General features: G+C 44.6%; 1 protein-coding gene across 3 annotated transcripts in view; it reads left to right on the top strand.

Annotated features, from left to right (window-relative positions):
* LOC138368616 (unconventional myosin-XV-like) overlaps positions 1-27,929 on the top strand; it is a 114,310-nt gene that overhangs the window by 14,269 nt on the left and 72,112 nt on the right. For all 3 annotated transcript variants that reach the window (XM_069331208.1, XM_069331209.1, XM_069331207.1), the window contains exon 2: positions 26,238-26,343. In XM_069331208.1, coding sequence (XP_069187309.1) covers positions 26,329-26,343 — 15 coding nt within the window. In that variant the 5' untranslated portion in view covers positions 26,238-26,328. The remainder of the gene's footprint in view (positions 1-26,237; positions 26,344-27,929) is intronic.

Here is a 27,929-nt window from a genome sequence, read left to right as displayed (position 1 = left end):
GCTCGTGACTCACCACATAGAGTGAGCTCTTATATAGGGTTCAAGAGTAAGCTTGTTAAGCTGGTATAACGGTAGAGTAGCCTCGTGTAAGCGGGACGTATTGTAGGCTATTATAGCGGCTGACGTGTTCTACAAACCCTTCTGGACTAGCAGGTGGAGAGGGTGGGGGGGGGGGTGACACGGGACATGAATAATACACACACACACGTACACATATGTACGTGAGGTAAATCCCGGTAACTTGGTGTGTACGTGGAAGGGGTATCTGTGTACGTGTGTGCTCGCGCGGGCGTAGCAAGGCTCAGTCAGCCTCACTTGTTTGTCTTGTGGTAATTTGTTTATTAAACTTGTGGTTTACACTTTACTTAAAGGTTTAGTCTGTGCTTTTAAGCTTTGGGTTAACACTTTGCTAATAAATTTGATAAAATCTTAATTAACCGTGATTTTATTTATATATTTTAATTAATTTATCTTTGTAATACAAATACTTTATTTTCATCATCATCATCACCATTAAAATAATTGTTTATCTGATCAAGCCTCTCTCTCTCTCTCTCTCTCTCTCTCTCTCTCTCTCTCTCTCTCTCTCTCTCTCTCTCTCTCTCTCTCTCTCTCTCTCTCTCTCTCTCTCTCTCTCTCTCTCTCTCTCTATCTCTCTCTCTCTCTCTCTCTCTCTCTATCTCTCTCTCTCTCTCTCTCTCTCTCTCTCTCTCTCTCTCTCTCTCTCTCTCTCTCTCTCTCTCTCTCTCTCTCTCTCTCTCTCTCTCTCTCTTCTCTCTCTCTCTCTCTCTCTCTCTCTCTCTCTCTCTCTGCCCACACCAGAAGTAGCCAGTTCATGCACACAAAGGCTCACAGTCTTAAACTTTGTAATTCAAAGGTCACACGTGTTATAATGTATTTTTATCTGTAGGAGAGGGACACGCGTGTGTGAGGTGGGGGGTGAAGGATGGGGGATAGGGAGGGGAGAGGCAGGCTCGCGTGTGGACGTCGTAATGGAGGTTGTTGGTGGATAGGAAAGAAAGGGAGACTGGACGAGATGAAGCTGCAGCTCATTAAACTATAATTCGTTAAATGCAATGACTGTTCTCGCTTTGCTAATATAAATGTATCTGGGTCTAGGAGGAGCTGTATCTTGCTGTAGGGGCCTCGTAGAGGGTCCGCGATGTTCTACAAAGACTACAAATAAATACAAAGTTCTACAAATATTTCCCCGCATTTCAAAACTTTGTCGGGTTTAATACGGAAATTATATATCGAGATGACTTCTACAATTTGAGCTTCAAGAAAACTTTTTCCCTGCATTCCTGCGACTCATTTGCGCTTGCAGTTTCCACCTGTGTTTCCTCGTTCTGGCTTCTCATATCTGGAAAACTTTCTTTCTCCTCTTCATCTTTTTCCACTCAGTATGTTTTACGTTAGAATCATATCTCCTCGGGTCCTTCTTTCTTCTGGTGTTGAGACTGTGTTTTCTTAACTTGTTTTTCATAACTCAACTCCCTCTTATCATGCAATAATTGTGTAGCAAATATGTAGACCTTCTCTCTTCTTTTGATTTGCAAGATGAGGATTCTACACTGGCGCTGCATATTCAGGACTGGCCTGACATATGTTGTATAAAATGTTATGAATAATTTCGTGTTTAAGTTTCTAAACGTCGTCGTCATGGAATTATTTTCCATTTATCTCGTTTCTTCATTCTGGTTTCAGATACAGTACTCGGTTCTACACTTCATTATTCTAGCTGAGATTAAACACTCGAAGCCATTTATTTGACCGGCACTGTAGCTTTATCAGATCTTGTAATACCGAGTAATCTTACAAAAAGTTTCGTATCATCCGTAAACACTTTCTTAATAGATATCTCCTCAGATAGGTCATTTACATGTATCAGTAACAGTAGGGGTTTAAGGACTCCTCTTAAAGCACCTCTCCAGTATGCGACTGTGTTTCCTGCTTGTCAGGTACTCTTGTATCCAGTCTAAATTCCTTCATCACCTTTTGTAAATTGGTCTTTTATGGTGGACAGCGTCAGTCATTTGGATAATCTAAGATGCAATTCATGCAGGCTTCTCTTCCCTGACTTGGCTTGGTAACAATGTCGTAAAATTGTAATAGGTTTGTCAGATATGTCATTGTCTCAATTATGAAGGGTGTACACTCACCTAGTTGTTCTTGCGGGGGTTGAGCTCTGGCTCTTTGGTCTCGCCTCTCGACAGTCAATCAACTGATGCACAGGTTCTCACTTGTGTGTGTGTGTGTGTGTGTGCGTGTGTGTGTGTGTGTGTGTGTGTGTGTGTGTGTGTGTGTGTGTGTGTGTGTGTGTGTGTGTGTGTGTGTGTGTGTGTGTGTGTGCTTGTGTGTGTGTGTGTGTGTGTACTCACCTAGTTGTACTCACCTAGTTGTGTTTGCGGGGGTTGAGCTCTGGCTCTTTGGTCCCGCCTCTCAACCGTCAATCAACAGGTGTACAGATTCCTGAGCCTATCGGGCTCTGTCATATCTACACTTGAAACTGTGTATGGAGTGAGCCTCCACCACATCACCCCCTAATGCATTCCATTTGTCAACCACTCTGACACTAAAAAAGTTCTTTCTAATATCTCTGTGGCTCATTTGGGCACTCAGTTTCCACCTGTGTCCCCTTGTGCGTGTTCCCCTTGTGTTAAATAGACTGTCTTTATCTACCCTATCAATCAGTGTGTGTGTGTGTGTGTGTGTGTGTGTGTGTGTGTGTGTGTGTGTGTGTGTGTGTGTGTGTGTGTGTGTGTGTGTGTGTGCGTGTACATGTGCGTGTGTAAGTGACTGTGTGCTGTGGGCCGTGGAAGCCAGGACTTTCTCTCTCACACAACCACACCCTCACTGGACTAGACAAAAGGGGTTTTACATTACAATTTTTAACTATTTCCTCGTAATAGTATTATTATAAATATAAACTGTAGTAGCAGAACTGTTGTTAAAAATAACAGTTGAGCAGCGGAGTTGCAGAACCTGTGGTGAGAGTGACGGACACCGTCTTAACTACTACCTGAGAGAATGTGAACATCTGAGAATCATTAGAAATATGTGTAGAATAATAAACCCCACATTGTTTGAGTCACATTCTTTTAGTTTGGAAAATTCCATTTACCAAATATAAATACTGTTCGTAAAATATTCCCTCATTTTGCACCCGCAAGATAACGTAAGATTTTAAGGGTTGACGAATGTTAATCATCTTGTTTGAGAGTCTGTTCGCTCGAGACAGTTTTAAGCAAGTCCTAGCTGTGTCTGGATACAATTGACAGGATGGACAATCCAGCGGGTTTTCTTCCTATTGGGGAGTGTTGTACATGCTGCTATGGCGGTGTGTCCACTCATAGGATGAGTGGCGCTGCCCAATACTGTCACCATGGCAGGATGAGTGGCGCTGCCTAATACTGTCACCATGGCGGTGTGTCCACTCACAGGATGAGTGGCGCTGCCCAATACTGTCACCATGGCGGTGTGTCCACTCACAGGATGAGTGGCTCTGCCCAATACTGTCACCATGGCGGTGTGTCCACTCACAGGATGAGTGACGCTGCCCAATAAACTCGCCCCTCGGGGCAAAATTAAAATTAATAGGAGAAATAGTGGACATAGTAGTAGATGTGATAGTATGAATGGTTTAATACTATGAATCATTTAGAACTGAGAATGGTTTAGTACTAAAGATGATGAGTGAAGCCCCAACAGGATAAGGATAATAAAGAGAGAGAGGTTGATAACACTAGTGAGGTTACACATGATATAAATACGAGTTTGTTACACGTAAACGAGATGTGGTCAAGAACGTTAACTACTGTACACACACAGGGGTGAGAATTGCGAAGTGGGTGGACGTACTGGTTAGAACTATGAAGATGGTTAACTACGTTTTGGGGGTTACCGGTAAAGGTTAAATTCAGATAGAAAACGGAACCTGATTGATCAGAGGACGAAGACCAACCATGGCTGTCGCTGTGAGGCTGTAGGTCGCTGCCTATCCCTGGATTGAGATGGATTGCTCTTGAATGTTTGCAGGACAGATTATAAAAAGAAAAAGAAAGCTTTGGGATGAATACGAATATCCCGAGACTCAAGGGCAGCGCCTTCTGTCCACTTGGAGGCGCCATCTGTCAGTCGCGACGCGCAACTCTAACCTTCTCTGAACTCTGCAGTGCTCTCCTGTTTGCCTGTCTAGTGCCTGGGTATCAATTTATTCTGTCTTTTAGTCTGATGACTGGACGTCTTTTTTTTTTTGGGGGGGGATCAGACTGTCTACTACGTCGTATTATCTGGGGGTTTACTGTGTTCCTCCCCTAACCCCCTGCCTCCCCCTTTCCCTTTCCTATTCTTCCCTCCCCCTTTCCACCCCCCCTTCCCAAGTGGTGTCCTTTTGTGGTTAAAGGTGTCCGCCTGACGCGGTCAAGGTCACTGAATCTAACCCCAATACGTCGCATTTTGTTACGGAATCGATCAAACCGCTTAAAAAGGCGACGTAGGGGGTCAAAATGATAGCAACTTAATACTGGCATTTTCTACGCATCGGACTCGAGGGGTTTGGGGGACTTTGGGTCAGGTTCGTACGTTTTATGGTTAGGGTAAACAGTTGAAATTTTTTACGGAGTGGCGGATGGAGGGAACGGAGCTGGTTTGGCGGTCTCCGGTGACGTCACTCACCATTCTACTTCACTATGCACTGTAGAGAAGGACTGTTGCTGTGCCAGAGTTCCCACACTAAATTGGAATGTAAATTGGAGTGTAAATTGAAATGTAAATGGGTATGTGCCTTGGAATGTAAATTAGAATTTAAATACGTATTTTGGCGGTGAAAGACGCGACTTGTGTGTGTGTGTGTGTGTGTGTGTGTGTGTGTGTGTGTGTGTGTGTGTGTGTGTGTGTGTGTGTGTGTGTGTGTGTGTGTGTGTGAGTGTGTGTTTTAACAGGAACAAAAAATGCGTAAGAAATTTAATTTTATTAAAAACATGTTTCACACATCGTGGAACACAAATCAGGTGAGTTTGTAAGTCTGTCAGTCAGTTAATAACCGTAGATTGTACACACATACTAAACAGTGAGTGAAGGACATTTACCAATAGACTAAATTGCTTATTTAATTTCTCAATTGTTCTTCTATATAATACTCTGAAACTATGGATAGAGAGCGTCCTAGGACATATATAAGGACGTTCCTTGGCCAACTTGAGAGCCGAGCGGCTGAAAGGGTCAAATTAACCGGTTTATAAAACTAGTTTTCTAGTTTGTTGTTTTTGTAGTTTGAGATTGTTCTTGACAGGTAGAGTTTCGACATTGTAGTTTACTAGTGGAAATATCAGTGTTAATGTTGAAGGTGACTACTCAGCTCTCTCTCTGTCTGTCTGTCTCTCTCTCTCTCTCTCTCTCTCTCTCTCTCTCTCTCTCTCTCTCTCTCTCTCTCTCTCTCTCTCTCTCTCTCTCTCTCTGTCTCTCTCTCTCTCTCATATATATATGGGGAGGTAGAGTAAAATATTCATATTAATTCATTAATAAACGATAAGGTTTTTTCTAAAAGTTGTATTATGTTCTTCTTCGAGGCTATGAGGCCAAGCATCACACACACACACACACACACACACACACACACACACACACACACACACACACACACACACACACACACACACACACACACACACACACACACGCATGCACGCATGGCCTTGTGGTCAGCACTCAGGGGTCATTGTCCAAAGGGCTCGAGTTCGATTCCCGGCCGAGGCAGAATCAACCGTGTGAAAATTATATGTACTTGATATGATAGAGGAAAAATAGGTCGAGCGCAAGTACATTAGACAACCGATGGTTAGAAAGGTGGGGCCCAGGAGCTAACAGTTCGACCCTGCAGGGACAAACAGTAAACACAGAGGCACATGCGAGCACCTGCGCTCTAGCATGTACTTTATGGGGCTGATGTGATAACCCAGAACCAAGTACAGGCGATGAGTCACAATAACGTGGCTGAAGTATGTTGACCAGACCACACACTAGAAGGTGAAGGGACGACGACGACGTTTCGGTCCGTCCTGGACCATTCTCAAGTCGATTGTCTAACCAAGTATGCCAAGTGGTCTATTGTTTCCGGATGGCTTAATGTGATGCTTGGCCTCATATAGGCCAAGCATATAGGCCATATAGGCCAAGTTTCCTCTGGAGGAAACGTATGAGTCTTCCTAATCGTTATAGGTGGGGTTATAAGAGGGAGGGAAGGAATTACCAGGAGAAAGCGCCAAGGCATTACGACTATATAGCACTGAGAAGGGGTCAGGATGAGGCTTTGGGATAGGACGGAGGGAAGGAATGGTGCCCAACCACTTGGATGGTCGGGGATTGAACGCCGACCTGCATGAAGCGAGACCATTGAGCTACCGTCCAGCCCAAGTGGTTGGGCTTTATAGGAGCCTTCCTGGTCTTTATAGCTAGGGGGGCGGTCGTAGGAGACTTCCTGGTCTTTACAGCTAAGCTCACGCAGGGTTGTAATAAGATCGAACCCCCGTCCCTGGACTCCCTAAGAACACGCAGAGTTGCAAGTTCGATCCCATTATATGGCTTCATAATTTTCCCCATCTTATTAGAAGTTGGTTGGTAATGGTTGCATATCATGCAGCAGAATGTAAGACATAGAAAACGTTCGCTGGTCTCCTGTGGTTACAGTTTATATCACACCAAACTGTAAGTTACACAGCACGTATGTTAGTCTCCTGTGGTTGTACGAGGTCTCCTGACAGTGTGTGCCTCAGATCGCCTCCACCACCACTGCCTTGAGTCATGTACACACAATATTTACACAGGTATGCACACAGGGATCTCACCTTCCTCCAGCCTCTTACACAAGCACCTCCCCCAGAACCTGACCCCCTACTCCGAAGCCCCTTCTATCCGGCCCCTTTCCCCCTCAGAACCTGCCCCCTTGCTCCTAAGCCCCCTTTCTATCCATGAACAAATCCACAAGGGCCGTGACGAGGATTCGAACCTACGTTCGAGATCTATCCAGCCCTTCTCCCTCTCTAGAATCTGCCCCCCTGCTCCTAAGCCCCGTCTATCCATCTCCTCCTCCCCCCAGCCGCCTTTCTTGACGACGTGGGCCCCACTTTCACCAGCGAGCACTTTAACTCTTTGATTTTACTTCCTCGGAAAGTGTCATAATAATTATGATCTAAGTTATATATTTGTCCACAGTCATCATTTATTATTACGTGTTCGTGTTTTCCTCCATTCCCCCACTTTCGTTGTCTCTATCTTTGTTTTCTTGTTATAATCTTTATTTTTCTTCGTTATCCATTTTTAAGATTTATCTGTGTATATCTTTATTGTATTTTGCGTTCCGTTCTTGTTTGGTTTGATTGGGTTGTTCTGCCTCCTCCTCCTCCTGGTCCTTCCTCGGCGAGTCAGCTCCTTCAGGTGTACTCACCTAGTTGTACTCACCTAGTTGTGTTTGCGGGGGTTGAGCTCTGGCTCTTTGGTCCCGCCTCTCAACCGTCAATCAACAGGTGTACAGATTCCTGAGCCTATCGGGCTCTGTCATATCTACACTTGAAACTGTGTATGGAGTCAGCCTCCACCACATCACCCCCTAATGCATTCCATTTGTCAACCACTCTGACACTAAAAACGTTCTTTCTAATATCTCTGTGGCTCATTTGGGCACTCAGTTTCCACCTGTGTCCCCTTGTGCGTGTTCCCCTTGTGTTAAATAGACTGTCTTTATCTACCCTATCAATCCCCTTCAGAATCTTGAATGTGGTGATCAGGTGTGGAGGCTGTAGCGAGATGCTGAGCCAGGTGTGGACGGCTTGACATCAGCCGACACAGGATAAGAAGGATAGGAAAGAGAAGGAACAGAGATGGTTTCCCGTTTTCTGGGACATGATAATTTAACGAGGTCCCCCCTAGGCCTCAACTGGCCATTCCTTCTTGAAGCGACCCACAACAGTTGCCTAAGTCCCTCCCAGCAAACACATAACTAAACCACATCGTAATTTGTGCTATTTTTAACATTGTTACAGTGTTTTAACGCCCATTACGTTAACAAGACGTCTTGGCTACGTCGTGGACCTCTATATTCACTGGTAAATGAACAGAGAGACACTGGGTGGTAAGAAAACCTGCCCAACCGTCTCGACCTAACCGGGAACCAAATTCTGGATCATTAGTTTAGCATGTGTTGGAATTAAATAGCATCCTCTCCGGAAGGCTGGAGTTTGAGTGTAAATATTCTCGGTAAATAATCCGGATTGAATGCCCCAATAGAGGCATTCAAACCGGATTAGGCATGTTGTCGTCGACCTTGACTCCACGAACGCACGTCGGTCCTCCATCTTGGCCTCAACAGTTGGAGTTTATTGATGGACTAAAACACTAGCCACATCATAGTCACGAACCACACGAGTCACATTCGTGACCAGCCACACTAATCACTAATCACTAGCTCTCACAAAGCCTCATGTTCAATCGTCCACAGCTGCGGCGACCTCGTACATGACTAGTGCCACTGTAGGTGTGGGAACAGTGGCCAGTATGGGTGACTAAGACGTAGGTGGTGGATAGTAAGGGTGACTAGGACGTGGGTGGTGGACAGTAGTGGGAACTGGAAACTGGGTAGGAGACAGCAGATGCAAAGGGGGAATGATGGAAAACATTAGAAGAGAAATATTAGAGAAGTGATACTTCTCAGATCATGGAATTCAGAGGTAAAAGAGAGGTAGCGTGAGACATAAAGAAGGGGGGATGAAATAAAACGAAATAGGAAGTGAAAGACAAAAAAGGAGTGAGAGAGAGAGAGAGAGAGAGAGAGAGAGAGAGAGAGAGAGAGAGAGAGAGAGAGAGAGAGAGAGACAGAGGTGGTCCGAGAGAGGCGAAGCTGGAAAAAGGAACTGAAGTATACCTTGACCTTCGAAATAAATTACTCGAGATTAGATTATGACTATCTTTAGTATATTCACCGGATGCTGGCCAGGGTGTCTTGTATGCGTTTGTTTGATGCTGTGTGTCTGATGGTGTATCTCTTGAATGGTGTGTATGTGTGTGTGTGTGTGTGTGTGTGTGTGTGTGTGTGTGTGTGTGTGTGTGTGTGTGTGTGTGTGTGTGTGTGTTACCTCTTATACATAGTTTAGAACCTATCACTGGAATTAGCTTCAATTATCTCATCTTCGTCTCACGTCCTTCGCACTGAAGAATTGCTTCTCAGCATCTCCGAGGCTGATCTACAGCATCTCCGGCTGATCTACAACATTTAGGCGTATTTCCGTCTATTTCCTGGTATTAAATTCTTAACATGTCCATGTCACGGTACCAACAACCACAGTTAAATGTAATGAAATATACATTAAGCCAATGCAAGGGAATTGAGAAATAAACTCCCAAGGAATTAATAAATAAAGAACACCTAATGGATTGAGAAATATATAACAGTGGATGGCATTAATAAAATGAGACAATGTACCTTGCAGTGAGACACAGATGAGTGGAGATGAACTGTGTGTTGGAACATCTGGAGGTATACACCTTAACTCTCATTGTTTACCAGTTTACTGTTAAACTGTTTACCTGTGCGGCGCCTGTTGAACAGCTCACCTGTTCACCAGATGGATTATTCTGAGGGTGTCATGCTCTGAGAGCTGAGGCTTGGGAGGGGGAGGGGGGGTGAGGTGGAGGGGGGGGTTGTGGAGGGGAGAGAAGGAAATCACATTGGTTGTCAAGGACTCAGTAACATGTGAAGGTTAATAGTGTGTGTGTGTGTGTGTATGTGTGTGTGTGTGTGTGTGTGTGTGTGTGTGTGTGTGTGTGTGTGTGTGTGTGTGTGTTCTCACCCAATTTTACTCGCCTAAATGTGTGCTTGCGGGGGTCCAGCTTCTGCTCTTTGGTCCCGCCTCTCAACTGTCAATCAACTGGTGTACATGTTCCTGAGCCTACTGGACTCAATCATATCTACACTTGAAACTGTGTATGGAGTCAGCCTCCACCACATCACTGCCTGATGCATTCCATTTGTTAATTACTCTGAACAAGTTCTTTCTGATGCCTGTGGTGTCTCTGCTCATTTAGGAACTCAGTTTCCACCTGTGTCCTCTAGTGCGTGTGTCCCTTGTGTTAAATAATCTGTCTACCCTATCAATTCCCCGGAGAATCTTGTTTCTAGTAATCTTGTATGCATGTGTATGAGTACGCACATGATAATTCCCTGTATTTTAAATTTGTATAGCTTATTTCTACCTTATAACCTCCGCCAATCATATGCCTTCTTACATGGCTTCATGCCTTTAAAGTGACGTCATCAACTTGATGACGTGCCTTTGTCGCCCCATCATTGGTCGTGACGTCACTTTACATGGCGTCATGCCTCTAAAGTGACGTCATCAAGTTGATGACGTGCCTTCGTCGCCCCATCATTGGTCGTGACGTCATGGTTTACCTGGAAGGTGAGGCCGACATTGGACGAGTGACTCAGCCCTCGCCGGAAATGCTGTATCGTAATTCCTTAAGTTTTACGACTATTCCGGATGCTTCCCGTAATTTTCTGTTACTTTTGTCCTCTGTACATAGGGACTATGGTTCCGTATCCTTGAGTGTGCGCGCGCAAATTCTTAGCCTGATGTTTGTTCTAGGAATTTACCAATCATAACCTCAGTGTTAAACTCGTAAGCGAATTGTTACATAATACATTCAGCCTTTAATAATGATCATTATTCATCATAGTAATAAGCTAAACCACATCTAATAAAACCAGATTTAGTTAAATGACATTAAATACGAGAATTATACAGTTTTTCGTACACGAGATGTGGCAACACCGAGCACTGAATCATTGACCAATCAAATTACCGTTTACATACCGACCGTAGCGCGCTCCTTGCCCCTTTTTTACTCAAGTATCACAATTCAGTTTTTTTTGTATGTCTGAATGCCATTGAATATGATTTTTATCGTATTATCGTTCTCTCTGGTTACCGTTGGGGATTGTTTTGCCGATATTGTCACGCACTGGTTGTGGCTATCGATGCTGTCATGCATCCATTATTGAAACGATTTTCAGGAAATTGTTGAATGTTGAGTCTTCAAGGACTGGCGCCAGATTCACGAAGCAGTTACGAAAGTACTTACGAACGTGTACATCCTTCTACAATCTTTGACGACTTTGGATATATTTATTAAACAGTTTACAAGAATGAAAACTTCCCAATTAACTGTTGTTATTGTTATAAACAGCCTTCTGGTGCTACGGAACTCATTAACTGTTTAATAATTGTAAACACAGTCGCCAAAGATTGAGAAAAGATGTACTGGTTCGTAAGTGCTTACGAAACTGCTTTGTGAATCTGGCCCCTGGCTGTTCTCTGGGAGTAACTTAACATTGGAAAAAAAAATCTATTTAATTTTGTTGTTGTGGATAATTATTTGCACACTTTACAAATCGTTATAATTTGTGAGTTTTGTTATGAAATATATGATTTGTATTTAACTAACTTGTAAACAACTCGTTGCCAGTAACGTTATTTTGATAATTACGTTTTTTGGGGGGAAGTTATCCTAAGGACGACTTGTGGTTTAGCGAAGAAAGAAACATTACCATAGGTTAAGTGTTCAAGGCCTGGCTAGATTACTCCCGTCAAATGGTCCGTTTCTTACCCTCTCAAGACGCATGGTTGTTCTCACGCACCAAGAAATCACATTAGCGTGACGTATCGGTGAGAAAGGTTGCAATTCTTTTGACCATGTCGTGGGGTAGTTGTCTAAGGCGTTTGCTTGGGGAGTATAAGGTTCGAATCCTCCATACGGCTCCTACTGAGCTTGGTGTGAAAGCACAGCAATGTGCCTCAAGCCAAGCTGAATTATCACAGAGCATTGCCTCTCTCACTCTACATACACTGAGGGTTCCCTACTCCACTCTACTGGTGCGCCTGAAAGCGCACAACCTGTTCTCTCGTCTGTTATTGTTTTAGATTCAGCTACTCATACCAAAACATTCCAAATAGCACGGGCTATGGCGAGCCCGTAGTGGACTTACCTGCCACATGTGCGGGTTCTCTCACCTTTGCCGATTTTTTGTCATTTATGAATACATCCTCCACATCCTGTGAATACTAAACAGGTGAGTATCCACAGGTGAACACTCACCTGTAGACCCCAACACCCACATTCTCTCCTGTGGCCCTCTACAAAATAGATCGAGCAGGCAAAGTTACCGGCAGCCTGCGACAAAGCCATTCATACGTCACAAGCCTTGCATTGTTTTCATTTAACTTTGCAAGTAAATGTCAACAGGAGACAGTTCACCACACTCATAAGTGGTTCTGATTTTGTTAGAGTAGGACACGGTATATAGTATTTGTCATGGGAACCCTTGAAATTCTTTCTTGGGGCCCCATGGGGTCCGCTGGACCCTCAGTTGGGAACCAATGGACTCTACTGGATGGGTAGGAAAGGAAATTGCTTAGTATAACATGTAGAACTAGTTTTTGAGTTCATTACGTGACTGTGTGCACCGAGTGTGCACGGCGGTCCATAATAAATTAATTATACACAAAATTAATTGCGAAACAAACCTGGCGTAATGCAAGACATAATAAATTATATGTATTTTGGTATTCATATCTTCTTCACATACATGATAATACAGGTTGTGTTTTAAACATGAATTCCTTGAACCTTCTCAAGGCCGCAAGACAGCATAAAGCCATGTTAGCGACTTAGACAAAAGTGGGAAGTGAACTACTTTTTCAGGCGGAGTATCGTGACGCGCTCTCACCTCGACCGTTGCCCTCAGAGTTGTCCTTTCCTCGCCGCTGATTGGCTGAGACTTATCTTCCTCGTCCGTGGTTGGCTGAAATGTATTTATCTTTTCATGATAGGCTGGAATTTCTTTGCGGTCTCCTAGCTGTATTTATTATTTATTAACTCTATGTTCTGAAATGTCAGTTATGATTGCCTGAAGTTGAATTTATCCCAAGATAAGATCAGACTTTGTCATATTATACGCTGAAATTTCCTTATTTCTTCTGAGGTTGAAGTTTTCTCATCTCGTCCATAACTGGGGGTTAGTTTGTGTGTGTAATTGAGCCGTTCAAAATTTTTACATATCTACTGTATAAATAACTTTTGTTTCCCTGTAACTTCATTGGTTGAACTTTTTTGAACCTCTACTGAAATCTCTCCCACTGTGTGTGCGCGCGCGCGTGTGTGTTTGTGTATGTACTCACCAAGTTGTGCTTGTGGGGGGTTGAACTCTGGCTCGTTGGTCCCGCTTCTCAACCGTTAATCAAGTGTACGGATTCCTGAGCCTACTGGGCTCTATCATATCTACACTTGAAACTGTGTATGGTGTTAGCCTACACCACATCACTTCCTAATGCATTCCATTTGCATTCCAATACAAGATGTGTGTGTGTGTGTGTGTGTGTGTGTGTGTGTGTGTGTGTGTGTGTGTGTGTGTGTGTGTGTGTGTGTGTGTGTGTGTGTGTAAATCACGAAAATTAACACGTGATGAAAAATGTGACAGTGTCAGAACACGGAGGAAGAATTGAAACATGAATTTCCTTAAGTACTTTCGTATTTAATAATACATCTTCAGAAGGGTATATATATATATATATATATATATATATATATATATATATATATATATATATATATATATATATATATATATATATATATATGTATGTATATATATATATATATATATATATATATATATATATATATATATGTATGTATATATATATATATATATATATATATATATATATATATATATATATATATATATATATATATATATATATATATATATATATAAACATTTTTTAGTTACCATATATCTCACTTGGATTCAGTTCCCGCGAAGAGGGAAGACGTTTGAGCAAATTTCCTTACACCCGATGCCTCTCACTAGTCTGTGAGAGGCAGAGTAGGCATTCTGCATTCACATATTTGATGGAGAGGCATCAATTGATGCATTTGATGCAGAGAGGCAGACTAGGCATACCAAGGCATGCTGGTGAATGCCTTGGTACCCGGGAGTCAGGCAGGAGCTGTTATGGGGTTGAATCCTGATGAGGTCATTAAGTGGTTATGACTCGGTAGTCATAACACGCTCCCTGACACTGGCACACCATATGGTAATAGCTATAAAAACAAGATGAGAAAGTGTAGCTTCGTGACGACTTGTGGAGTCAAACGTCTTTTAGATTTAATATTGTTGTTCTGTTAGTTTTTCGTGTATATTTTATGCCAGGTCACGTGCAGGTGTTGATCTCTAAGTGTCTTTGTTTAACAGGAGGAAAAAATAACTTGGGGTTAAATTGTTGATCATTGATAAGGTGGTCAGCGTGAAGAATGGTCGAGTGCTGCCATCTATTGGTGGAGTGGTGTGAGATCCAGTGTCACGCCGACGTGTCCCTCCAGAAGTCCTTCGGAGCTCTCCGTGTCCCTCCAGAGGCCCCTGGGAGCTCTCCGTGTCCCTCCAGAGGCCCCTCGGGGCTCTCTATGTCCCTCCAGAGGCCCCTTGGGGCTCTCTGTGTCCCTCCATAGGCCCTCGGAGCTCTCCGTGTCCCTCCAGATGCCCCTCGGAGCTCTCCGTGTCCCTCCAGACGCCCCTCGGGGCTCTCCGTGTCCCTCCAGAGGCCCCTCGGAGCTCTCCGTGTCCCTCCAGAGGCCCCTTGGGGCTCTCCGTGTCCCTCTAGAGGCCCCTCGGGGCTCTCCGTGTCCCTCTAGAGGCACCTTGGGGCTCTTCGTGTCCCTATAGAGGCCCCTCGGAGCTCTCCGTCTCCCTCCAGAAGTCCCTCGGGGCTCTCCGTGTCCCTTCAGAGGCGCCGATGGCTGGTGGGATAGCTTCGTCTTCCCTCATTATAACCTCTGTTAGGTTTAGTGTAGCGGAGGTGAATCCTGTTTGGTACAGGTCTCTATGATTATTATCATTATCATTATTATTACCAAGTGTAAGTACAGGTGCGTCTTGCCTCATTACAGACGGAAGTGTAAAGAAACGGTGAAACCCTGAACGTGTTACTCTACATTTCCTAAGTGTGTCTCTGAGTCAAACTGTGGGAAAGAGGGCCTGAGAGAGACGGATGGATGGTGCAACCCGTTCTCGCAAATTCGTAAAGTCAATATTGACTTATTAACTACGTGCATAGGTGATATACTTAACATAATAGATACCCTTAAAAAGATTCATAGAAAACACCGACCTTACCTAACCTTGTTAGTATCTTAAGATAAGCATCTTATTGCTTCGTAATTACAATTATTACTTAACCTATACCTATTATAGGTTAGGTAATAATTGTAATTACGAAGCAATAAGATGTTTATCTTAAGATACTAACAAGGTTAGGTAAGGTCGGTGTTTTCTATGAATCTTTTTAAGGGTATCTATTATGTTAAGTATGTCACCTATGCACATATTTAATAAGTCAATATTGACTTATTAAATTTGCGAGAACGGGTTGGGATGGTGAGTGATGGAGAACTTAAGAACTGGTTGTCGGGTGTGCCACTGCTGCAGAGAGAGAAAGAGAGAGAGAGAGAGAGAGAGAGAGAGAGAGAGAGAGAGAGAGGAGCGAGTGGAGCGTGAGAAACACACAGACTTCCACTTTCAAGCTTCCTCCACCGTCACTACCGGTAACTCAGCTCACCGTGACTGTTAACTGCTAACTGTGCCTCCTCCCCATCCCTCTTCCCCCCACCCCCCGACTTCCCCCCTCTCTCTCTCTCTTCCCCAACCCCCCACCCACCCCCCGACTGATCCCCCCTCTCTCTCTTCCCCCCACCCCCCGACTTCCCCCCACCCCCCGACTTCCCCCCTCTCTCTCTCTCTCTCTCTTCCCGCCATTCTAATTGCCTCTTCCGTATGCTGATTACCTCTCTCTGGCACGGCTCAGGAGAAAGTAATTAGGCCTGCGGGTAAGGCAGTTAGTGAGGTGATTATGCAGTTAGGTTCAGGTGTCGGGTATGCCTCCAGATGCGGTGCTTGAGTAGGTAAAGACGGTAATTGGGTCATTAATAACGTGTCTCATTAGATAGGGAGGATCGTTGGGTATTTTTGATGAACCCAACGATTTTGATATTATGGAGAGTCGTTAACCGAAGTGGGTGCGGTAGTTGGGTAGTTAGTACAGCTGTTTAAGACTTAGTTGAGTCGCTAGTGCTCATACATAAGGTAGTTGTATAGTTAGTGGAGGAAGGGTAATTAAAGGTACAATAGCAAGGTATCCAGTAAGTTGGTCAGGTAATTAGACTAGTTAGAGAGGTGGTTAGAAGGTGCATTAACAATAAAGAGGCCACTAATTATGGAGACCGTTGGGCCTTGAAAATAATGAAAGCAGATTAGTAGTGTGATTTCTGCAGTAAAGTCGCTTAGTAATTAGCATGCACATTAGGCAATTAGTCTTAGAAAATATGATAGTTAGGTTGCTAATAAGATGGCTCGATAATTAAAGGTGCTAATGTGTGTGTATGTGGCCTAAGGATGACTGTAATTGCGTGCGTTGAACTACAGCTCTTGGGTCTCGGCTCTCAGCCTTCAGTTATCTGGAGTACGCGCTGCTGAACCCTGTGGGCTCAGTAGCACAGTACTGGCACAGTCGGCTCACAGCCAACTGGACCCGAGTTCGGTTCCAGGTTAGGGCGAGTCGTTTGGACACATTTCCCCACACCTGATGCTTATGTTCACCTAGCAGTAAATAGGCACCCGGGAATTAGGCGACTGTTGTGGGTTGGATCGTGGGGAAGGTCAGTGGTCAGCCTAGGCGGACCTCGATAAGCCTAATTGATTTTCCGTTCCAGAAAATGGGACATCATATGAATTCGTGAATGGTGACCCTTCCATCTACCTTCTGGTGAATGGTGACTCTTCCATCTACCTTCTGGTGAATGGGGACCCTTCCATCTACCTTCTGGTGAATGGTGACTCTTCCAACTACCTTCTGGTGAATGGTGACCCTTCCATCTACCTTCTGATGAATGGGGACCCTTCCATCTACCTTCTGGTGGTTCCGGGAATCGTTGTCCCTGCTGCTCGGTCTCTGACCTAACCTCCTGGTTAGTGATCTGGTCAACCAGGCTGTTAGACGCCGGTGGTCGCAGTCTGAGGAGGAGAAAAGCGAGAGGGCAGAACTGGAAGCTGGACACCCAAATTAAATTAACAAAATTACATTAATTATAAATTAATTAATTAACTTAAAGAAAACCAAATTTAAGAAAAAAAAATCGGCGTGAATGCACTGGTTATATAATGGATAATATATTAAGATATGTTATCATTCTTAGTTTTAGAACATAATATGATAGTACATGAGAAGGTTCGGAAGCATTTGCAACCGATAGCTGGAAAGGTGGGGCTTAGGAGCGGAAGCTCAACTCCATTCAAATATGTTGTTGTTTTAGATTCAGCTACTCGGAACAAAACGTTCCAAGTAGCACGGGCTATGGTGAGCCCGTAGTGAACGTACCTGGTACAGGAGCGGGGCTGTGCTCAAATATGTGAATGCACATACATAACTACATCAGTTAAGGGAAGGTGAGGCGGAAGGCAAATGCTGAGCTCAACCGCCACAGCCAGACCAAGGTGAGGAGGCGGAAACCAGGAGCTGAACCCCAATAACCAGAGCAAGGTTAACTAACTGTTCTTGGGTGAACACCTAACTAAATAATCTCGCAAAACTGCTCGTTATATGTAATATGATTCGAGCATTTTTTTTTTATCGAGAATTACAGTTCACAAATGTCTTGTTCTGTGCTCGGGGTAAATGTAAACTGTTTGAGCAGGTTTACCGGGTACTTCTGGCAACTTTCCACCCACAGGATCACAAGAGGATTCCCTGTAAACCTCACACTACCACCCACAGGAGTACGATAAGTTATCTGACTTGGATTATTTGCTCTCAGACCGTCCAAGTGGTTGGGCACCATTCCTGCCCCCCGTCCCATCCCAAATTCTTATCCTGATTCCTTCCAAGTGCTATATAGTCATAATGGCTTGGCGCTTTCCCCCCTGATAGTTCAATTCAATTCTCATTCCAGCTGGTTGGTTGGTTGGTTAGCAGGCAGAGTGGAGGCTGACTGGTAGCCGTCATTGCTGACAGGATAACAGACTGGCTGATTGACGTATTGTACCAATCGCTGGATGATTGGTTAACAGGCTGTCTACCGTAATGTGTCTTGTGTGGCTAGGCTCTGTATGGTGTGGCTAGGCTCTGTATGGTGTGGCTAGGCTCTGTATGGTGTGGCTAGGCTCTATATGGTGTGGCTAGGCTCTGTATGGTGTGGCTAGGATCTGTAAGGTGTGGCTAGGCTCTGTATGGTGTGGCTAGGATCTGTAAGGTGTGACTAGGCTCTGTATGGTGTGGCTAGACTCTGTATGGTGTGGCTAGGCTCTGTATGGTGTGGCTAGGCTCTGTATGGTGTGGCTAGGCTCTGTATGGTGTGGCTAGGCTCTGTATGGTGTGGCTAGGCTCTGTATGGTGTGGCTAGGCTCTGTATGGTGTGGCTAGGCTCTGTATGGTGTGGCTAGGCTCTGTATGGTGTGGCTAGACTCTGCACGTCTTTGTGTGGTTGATGTTTTGTGTGTCCGGCTTTCTTCCACCTCCTGCCTGGGCCATGAGACGGTTGCCTGGTGTCTGGGAGAGAGAAAGTGGCCTTGACTCGTCTTGGTGAGTGAGCCCTGACTGTGAACATTGATTTCGTCGGCGACGTTGATGATGATGATGTGGCTTGGTGACGGTGAGGTGGTGGAGTGGTGAGGGAGAAGGTCCGGTTGGGACTTCAGGAGCGATAACCGGGGTAGTGCTGCAATGGTAGTTTGGTTGGTATAGTGAGGATGGTGATGATGAGGAGTACACAATCTCTGCTACTTTGGCTATAATTATCGGTGCCAACTATCGACATAATTACAATTGTTTCTATTCCACCTCCTATTTCTCTTCTCACACCCCTCGCCCCCCCCCGCTTTTTTCTCCATCTCCCCACTCCCTCTTCTTCCATCTACCAGCTCCCCACTCCTCTCTCTCTTCCCAATCCCTTCCTCCCATTAGCACGATCAAACCTTCACCGACCTTACCCGTTATCTCTTCGTCCTCCATAGGTCGACTGGTCTCTCTCTCTCTCTCTCTCTCTCTCTCTCTCTCTCTCTCTCTCTCTCTCTCTCTCTCTCTCTCTCTCTCTCTCTCTCTCTCTCTCTCTCTCTCCTCTCTCACTCTCTCTCTCTCTCTCTCTCTCTCTCTCTCTCTCTCTCTCTCTCTCTCTCTCTCTCTCTCTCTCTCTCTCTCTCTCTCTCTCTCTCTCTCTCTCTCTCCCTCCCTCTCTCCTACCACTGTCACCACCACCACCACAACAACTACCACCACCACCTCCACGACCCCACACAACCACCGTTAACCTAGCGGTCTGGAGTGATTGTGTAGTCTGGTCAGGAGCGCGTGAGTTGCTTTCTTGTAAACCTCTGTTTGTTATATGGCATGCACATACACACTCAGGTGTGTCCACACACGCACGTCCGCACACACCTGCCAAGCCTACACTGTAACGAACGCTATGGAAGCTGCATAAAGGTCACGGATAAGATGGCCATATGTGGCGAGGAGGTCAAGGGCTGTGCTCCCAATCCTCTGATATTTAAATCGCAGGGAATATAAATTGGGCAAGAAAGGTCCCTCACGGTGGGAGAGGAGGAACGTGAGAGCGAAGTTAGTGACTGCAACAGACAAACAGTTCTTGCAAGAACACATCACTAAATCAAGAAGACAAAGAGCAATAAACCAATCATTGTTCACCCAAAAATGAAGCTGACGTTGCGAATATAAAATACATTTTACCTCTGGGACCGCCACGTTAGTGTCTATGAGAAAAGTTGAGTTAAGGAGTTGATAAGTCCAGGCCAGGGGACGGGTCGTGAAGGTCATGAAGCTACACTAGAGAGTAAGTACACAAGAGTGTGAGCTAGAGACTATCTTTGTGAAGTTCCACGAATTGTATAGATAAACGCCGGTAAGACGATGGAATATATAAAGCATCCCCCCAAAACGAGATGCCATGGAAAGCTGTAGTCCACTCGGGAAATGAAAGGACTGCTGAAGGAACTAAATAAATGCAATACACACAGTAACAAGGGCGCTACTGAAGAAGGCTAAAAAGAGGTGCTTAACTGCTAAGGAAATTTGTCAATAAACACTTTTGACTAGAAATTTTGAAATGTGAGAGAGACAAATATAGTTCTAATATCCAAGAAATGGAACAGAAAGAAAATATTACACTATAGATACCTGGTTGATGGGGTACTGGGACTTCTACTCCCCAAGCCCGGCCCGGGGCCAGACTTGACTTGTGAGAGTTTGGTCCACCAGGCTGTTGCTTGGAGCGGCCCGCAGGCCCACATACCCACCACAGCCCGGTTGATCCGGCACTCCTTGGAGGAAACAATCTAGTTTCCTCTTGAAGATGTCCACGGTTGTTTCTGTAATATTTCTGATGCTCGCTGGTAGGACGTTGAACAACCGCGGACCTCTGATGTTCATACAGTGTTCTCTGATTGGGCCCATGGTGCCAGATGTGTCATTAACATGAATTCCTTGCACAGTACTGGAGAAAGTACTCGGAGAAAGAATGGTGAAGCACCAGAAGACGACAAGCATAATAACGGACAACACGGCTTTAGAGGGACGAGTCTTGTATGAAAAACTTGATGGAATTCTAAGACCGAGTCACCAAGATAGGACTGTCCACACACCACACTTCACACCCCGTTCGTCTTCCCTGTCTCTCAGATGGACTGCTTCGCTGTTCACGTGACAGCTGTACGTGGAGGAGGAAGAGCTGACGAGATGACATACATGACGTGCAACTGATGAGTCTGGTCACGCGAGGTGTGGCTAGTGAGGTCATCTGTATGCTCTCTGGTACCCGACTTCCCACTCTCTGCCACTTGTACCCGACTTCCCACTCTCTGCCACTGGTACCCGACTTCCCACTCTCTGCCACTTGTACCCGACTTCCCACTCTCTGCCACTGGTACCCGACTTCCCACTCTCTGCCACTTGTACCCGACTTCCCACTCTCTGCCACTGGTACCCGACTTCCCACTCTCTGCCATTGGTACCCGTCTTCCCACTCTGCTATTAGTACCCGATTTCCCACTCTGCCACTGGTACCTGACTTCCCACTCTCTGCCACTGGTACCCGATTTCCCACTCTCTGCCATTGGTACCCGTCTTCCCACTCTGCCATTAGTACCCGATTTCCCACTCTGTCTCTGGTACCCGACTAAACACGCTGTCTCTCCGGTACCCGACTCGGAAAATGAGAGGAGAAGGAGAAGGAGAAGAAGGAGAAAAAAGGCGGGGGTGGGTAACAAAGAGGAATGTAAATGCCGAATACCTTAAACTTTAGAGAAAGTTTTTGTTCACACCTACAGGAACCTTTTTACGTGTTAGTATTTCCCTCGCGGCTAACTTTCACACTACTGAGAGTCCACCAGGAAGACTCAGCAGCTGACTAGGCGCTCGCGAAGCTCAGGAATGTTGGGATGGGGCTGTCGTTGTGGTTGTTTTAGATTCAGCTACTCGGAACAAAAGGTTCCAAGTAGTACGGGCTATGGTGAGCCCGTAGTGTACTTACCTGGCACAGGAACGGGGCTGTAACTTCAAGATGAGGCTCTTCCAACTACATGATAAACATTGGGACCCAAGAGATATCAGCGTCGTCAGATATTTAAATGTGAATTAACAAATCGTGTTAACAAAGCAAATTTTTGGTTGCATGAACAATCTTGAGGTCAGTGGTGCAACAAATCAAGTTAAGTCAATTATTGATCAAGTGGAAAATGAGGTGGAGAAATAATATATAAAAAGACGGAAAGAGTTGCTTAATAATATGTATATTGTATTTAATTAAGGAGGGACTGGAAGCAGTCGCGCGAGACCCTACTAGCTTATACTCTCAGGTTCTGGGTCCTCAGCAGTCACAAGCGACACCAACTTTTATAAATGAGTTGCGTTAATAAATATATAAATGTAGTTGGTTGTGCAGAGAAAGTTGCTATAGCCAGGCTGCGGGCGGGCGAGAGCCTTCTCCGAATGAATGGGAAAATGTAGGTTATGGTCGACGGGTCGGGGAGGGGGAGCTTGGTCCATGAGGATGGGGGGACGAGGACGAGCATCTGGGAAGACTTGCATACGGGAAGGAGGAGGGAGAGGGTTAGGTGCGGTCTTAACGTATAGTTAAGGAAGGAGACAAACCACACAGGACTCCGCTCCTGTGCCAGGTAAGTCCACTACGGGGCTCACCATAGCCCGTACTACTTGGAACTTTTTGTTCCCAGTAGCTGAATCTTAAACAACAAACCACACGAGAATTTGGTTTAGTCTGGGGAAAGTCTGTGGTTGCAACTTCCACATAAACCTCTGGTGGCGGCCTGAGTCGTGAGGCACAATGGCTGTACATTGTACTCACGTAATGGCCCTTGCGGGGGTTGAGCTTCGGCTCTTTGGTCCTGCCTCTCAACTGTCAATCAACTGTATACAGATTCCTGACCCTATTGGGCTCTATCATAGCAACATTGAAAGTTGTGTGTTGAGTCTGCCTCCACCATATTACTTCCTAATGCGTTCCATGTGTCAACTGCTCTCTTATACGTATTCAAGCACTTGCACAGTTGCAACACTCACGTACTGCATGCATTGTATCATTGCATGTGACGTTTAGTTTCATCCTATTTGTTCAACCACTTGGGCTGGACGGTAGAACGACGGTCTCGCTTCATGCAGGTCGGCTTTCAATTCCCGACCGTCTCAAGTGGTTGGGCACCATTCCTCTCCCTCGTCCCATCCCAAATCTTTATCCAGACCTATAATTCCCTCCACCCTTCCTCTATTTCACGGGCGATTTGCAACCATCATCACACACCACACACACCCCATACACACTTTATATAAAAACAGAATTATCTCTATTTTCCGTTAGGTTAAAGAGTAACTGTGTCGTAGACAGGTCAAACAGTTCTCAGGTGTTAGACGTTACTCCCCTTGGGGCAATCTTGACGTTATATGTCGAGGTGGAGCTCCAGCCAAGTGCGCAGTTCTGTAATGTTGACCAATCCACACACTATAAAATGAAGGGACGACGACGTTTCTGTCCGTCCTGGACCATTCTCAAGTCGATTGTGAATTGAAAATGGCTCAGGACGGACCGAAACGTCGTCATCCCTTCATTTTCTAGTGTGTGGATTGGTCAACATACTTCAGCCACGTTATTGTGACTCATCTCCTGCAGTTTTGTCATCTCGCCAACATTCCTCGACGCGGGATTACGGAGGATCCATTCACCGGTCAAGAGACAGAAGACTAGATGCCACACGGACGTGTCAGTCTGTACCACGTAAGCAAGGCGGCGATGGCGAGAATATCAAGCCCGGAGAAGAACCCTCCGTGTGTGTGGACATGAATACAAGAGTTACCCTTCAGTAACGCACTGGACGGCAGTCCTGGTTAGTATCCAGGGGCTCGGAGATATTCTGTATTTATGTCCGCGAACGAGATCGCAAGCTCTCAGCTCCATCATCGTGGCTTAGTCGCCGTTTATTGAACAGTTTACGAACTCCGATGCGCTCCGAGGTCGTTGATAACAATAACCTTAGCTTGAGGACGACCTGGTCGCGCGTCTGAGCTGGGAAACTGAGTACTAATTGTTGACCAAACCACACACTAGAAAGTGAAGGGACGACGCCGTTTCGGTACGTCCTGGACCATTCTCAAGTCGTTTGTGAATACTAATTACTAACTAACCCCCTCTATGGTCGAAGCACAAGTACAGGTAACATAACTGGTCACTGGTGGTCTACGTTCTCGAGCTCTCTAACGCCAAGGAGGAATAACAACAATGTATTTTTTGCGTCGAATATAAAATTGGTTATTACCCGCTAATTAGTCCGGAGACACAGTGATAAAAGTGTGTAGTGAAGGGACCATTACCTCATACTGTTGAAGTCATGCTGTTCTCTTGGCGTGGACAAGTGGCCGCTGCAACACCCATCACACACATCACTCAAGACGCTCTCAATATTGCAACATGTAACAATAATAGTCAGTTTAGTTCATTTATTATGCACCCCATACCCATCTTGTGGGCGGTAGTGGAAAGGGTTATAGAGGCACATAATGGGCTCAAGGACTGAACCCCACAATTCATTTAGCTAAGCAAGTTACAATCTTGATGAGCTAGTTACAAAATTCAATATAAGTCGTCACATCAACAATGGGTTCGAGATCGACCTCAGGTATAATAATAATAATATTGTTTATTATTATTATTATTATTATAGTTTTTTGTTGCTTTCGACATAATATGTCAATATTTTATACTCTAAGGTGTGGTTTATAATCATCTGTGACGCTGTGATCACCGTTAAATTGTAAGCTTATGTTACGGCAGTATTTCTCGTTTATCGACTGGTTGAACTTGGACTCGCTCTGCCAGTAACCTGTAATGTGTGTGTGTGTGTGTGTGTGTGTGTGTGTGTGTGTGTGTGTGTGTGTGTGTATGTGTGTGTGTGTGTGTGTGTGTGTGTGTGTGTGTAGCCCTGAGGGTCGTGCTCGGGTGGAGGCGGCAACGCCCCAGCCATTGTGCACTTAAGGCGTATATACACCTAACTCCCACGTAAATAATGGCAATTGACGAAACATCGTTTATTAAATCATTTAAATGAATCACCATTATCACAATACTGTTAGTACCATAAGAGTTACTGATACTATTATACCATTACTTTTGCTGACGCTGCGGCTACGGCTGTGGTTTTGGCTATGGCTGCTGTTACAACAGTTGCTTTTAGTGACACTAGTACCATAACTAAAGATAATACCTCATCCTAGAGGTACTTCGCCCACACTGGCAACAGCAGCCTCTCCACAGTACAGCAGTTAGTGGTATATTAGGCCTCAGTGTACCACAAAAGGCGTAATATATTGCAGACGAGGAGTCACAATAACGTGGCTGAAATATGCTGACCAAACCACACTAGAAAGTGAAGGGACGACGACGTTTTGGTCCGTCCTGGGCCATTCTCAAGTCGATTGTGAGAATGGTCCAGGACGGACCGAAACGACGTCGTCCCTTCACTTTCTAGTGTGTGGTTTGGTCGGCATAATATATTGTTTGATTGAAATGTAAACAGTGAGTTCTGGGGCCACGCTTCACAATGTCCAGGAACAGTGCTCGTGGGCTACTTGCATTATCACGCTGGTGTTCGGTAGGTATATAATACACTGGGTTCTTACAGACTTCTTTCCTGTGTTAAGTGTAGACATCGGCGAAGCACTACATATCTAACTCAACCAACTTTCTAAAAATGAAAAATGACTAGTTTCCTTGCCATGAATTTTGGTAACGTGATTGCTGTTCTTAATACTGATACAAAGAAAATAGAAGCATAGGAAATCTACACTATAAGAAAAACAACCCCCAGCAATGCGGTTATATATATAAAGGAAAACCTTCCAGCGCCTCCATGCGGCAGTAAAGGGGGGAATATGCACACTGCATTCTGGGCTCCTGTCCGCCATCTGAGGAGCTGGAGGAACTCCACAACCTGTAACAACTTTGTACCTTTTATGTCACCTAGTTTGTAACCCTCTTTTGTAACAAAGTTTAAATAATATAAACCATATATAAAACGTATACAAAATTATTTATTCATTGTTTTATTGATTTTTGCATTTATTTAGTCTACATTTAATGAAAATTATCACAGTAATTACACGAAATTGGTGATGTTTGCGACTAATGAACGTACGCGACAAGAAAAGGTAACAGACAAAAATCTCGGTGATTAATATAGATTACTTCAGTGGTGCAAACTGATTATAAAGATTGCGGAGTTGACTTCCTGACATCCAACGTGGGAAGCCTGTTTGCCTGCCTGGCAAACAGAAAGGTGTCCGTCATGCAGTGTCTCTTAGAATGCTAATTCCTGCCTCGATATTAGTTTTTTATGTATGCGCAATTGTCAGCGAGTGGCCTTGGTAACTGTCCCAATTGGCAGGAAGTCCGTCCTATTAAATGAGGCTAATTATCGAGAACTGAAGGTGAGATAATAACAACATTATTTTATTCAGCAAGAGAGAGAGAGAGAGAGAAAGAGGCCTTTTTTCTTTTTCTCGCAAGAGAGAGCAAGGTCAGGTCAGTACTTGAAACCTAATACTTCGTTTTCTTTTCAGAAACCACGATGGGACGGCGCTGACCTGACCTTTCTGGTCCTCCACTGTTCCCATTCTTGACCTCCTTCCCTCGTCCTCCACCAGGCCAACCATGGAGTACGAGAAGGTAACTGCCTTGTAGCTCTGTATGTTATTAGTATTCATTATAATATTATATAAACATGTTTTTGGACTCGGTTTTATTCGTGTCCTGTTTTCGCTATCTTTAAATATTTAGAAAGGAAGAGAAAACACTTATCCCGCTTGATCGCATTATACGGCGTTAAATTCTTCTCAGAGATATGTATCTTGTGATGCTACTATATACTAGTATAGAATTACAAAACAAATTTAACCACAAAATATAACAGTTCACCTTCTATACAACCTATCATTACCGTTTTTTATGATCATGTACAAGGTCGGGCACTTTTTTTTCACCTAATAGTAAATAGGTATCCGGAAATTACGTAACTATAGTAGGGTGTCATCCTGGGGAAGGTCAGTAGTTCTACCTTGGGGGGGGTGTCTCGATATCATCCTAACGTATGTGTGATTTTAATTAAACTATATGAGAGCCCTTAGGAATACGAGACTCCTCAGGGAATATTATAGTTATACACGCATGAAGAAAAAACAAATAGTAAAAGAAAACGAGCTCTCTAGCCTACTGAATCTGTCGAAGAAAACGGATATCCCGAATAGGGATGGGACTCTATTTTAGTTGAGAAAAAAAATATTATTCCCTCATAGACTGGAAATCTGTGTCCACACACGCACACACATTATTATGTAAACATGTTTTTGTACTCATGATCATGATACTAGTGATATATTTGACTTCACTGTACGACAATAGGCATAATATATTGTTTTATTCAAACACTTTTTATTATTAAGTCATTTTATTGAAAAACGAACGCGGTCTTGGGTAATGTTTGTTCTACGACCCCAGCGCTCTGGGGTCGTAGTCCTAAGGGGCCCGGGTTCGATCCCCGGCAAAGTCAGAAACAAATGGGCAGAGTTTCTTTCACATAAGTGCACCTGTTCACCTAGCAGTAAATAGGTACCTGGGAGTTAGGCAGCTGTTACGGGCTGCTTCCTGGGGATGTGTTTATACTCACCTAGTTGTGTGCGCTTGTGTAAGAGAAATATATGTAGTAGCCATAATAGAGGAAAAATAAATTGGTAAGAAAGGCGGGGTCCAAGAGCTAATAGCTCGATTCTGCAGATACAAATAGTAAATACACACACACACACACACACACACACACACACACACACACACACACACACACACACACACACACACACACACACACACACACACACACACATATATATATTATTAAGCCTTATCACAGCCGGTTGTCCGGCAAAGAAAAAAACCATTACCTAATGCCCCGCAACTCTGATGAGCCTGTCGGTCGCCCAGATGGGATCACGGTGAACCTCTGGAAGAATGGTAGACAGTTGGTGTGGGACTACACTTGCATTTCAACTTTGGTCAACACCTATGTTGACTTCAGTGCTGCACAGGCAGGAGGTGCTGCCAATCATGGGGAAGCAGCCCAGTCTCGTAAATACAGAGATCTTGATCACCACTACAATTTTGTCCCCATTGCCTCAGAGACACTTGGTGCCTGGGGTAAAAGTGTTGCTAAGTTTTTTGAAGGAACTAGGTTCTAAGCTAATTGAAAAAACTAGAGATTT

This window comes from Procambarus clarkii, chromosome 25 (assembly GCF_040958095.1).
Source record: "Procambarus clarkii isolate CNS0578487 chromosome 25, FALCON_Pclarkii_2.0, whole genome shotgun sequence".
NCBI lineage: Eukaryota > Metazoa > Arthropoda > Malacostraca > Decapoda > Cambaridae > Procambarus > Procambarus clarkii.
Note: the sequence above shows the minus strand (reverse complement) of the source record. Positions and strands in the feature narration are given on the sequence as shown.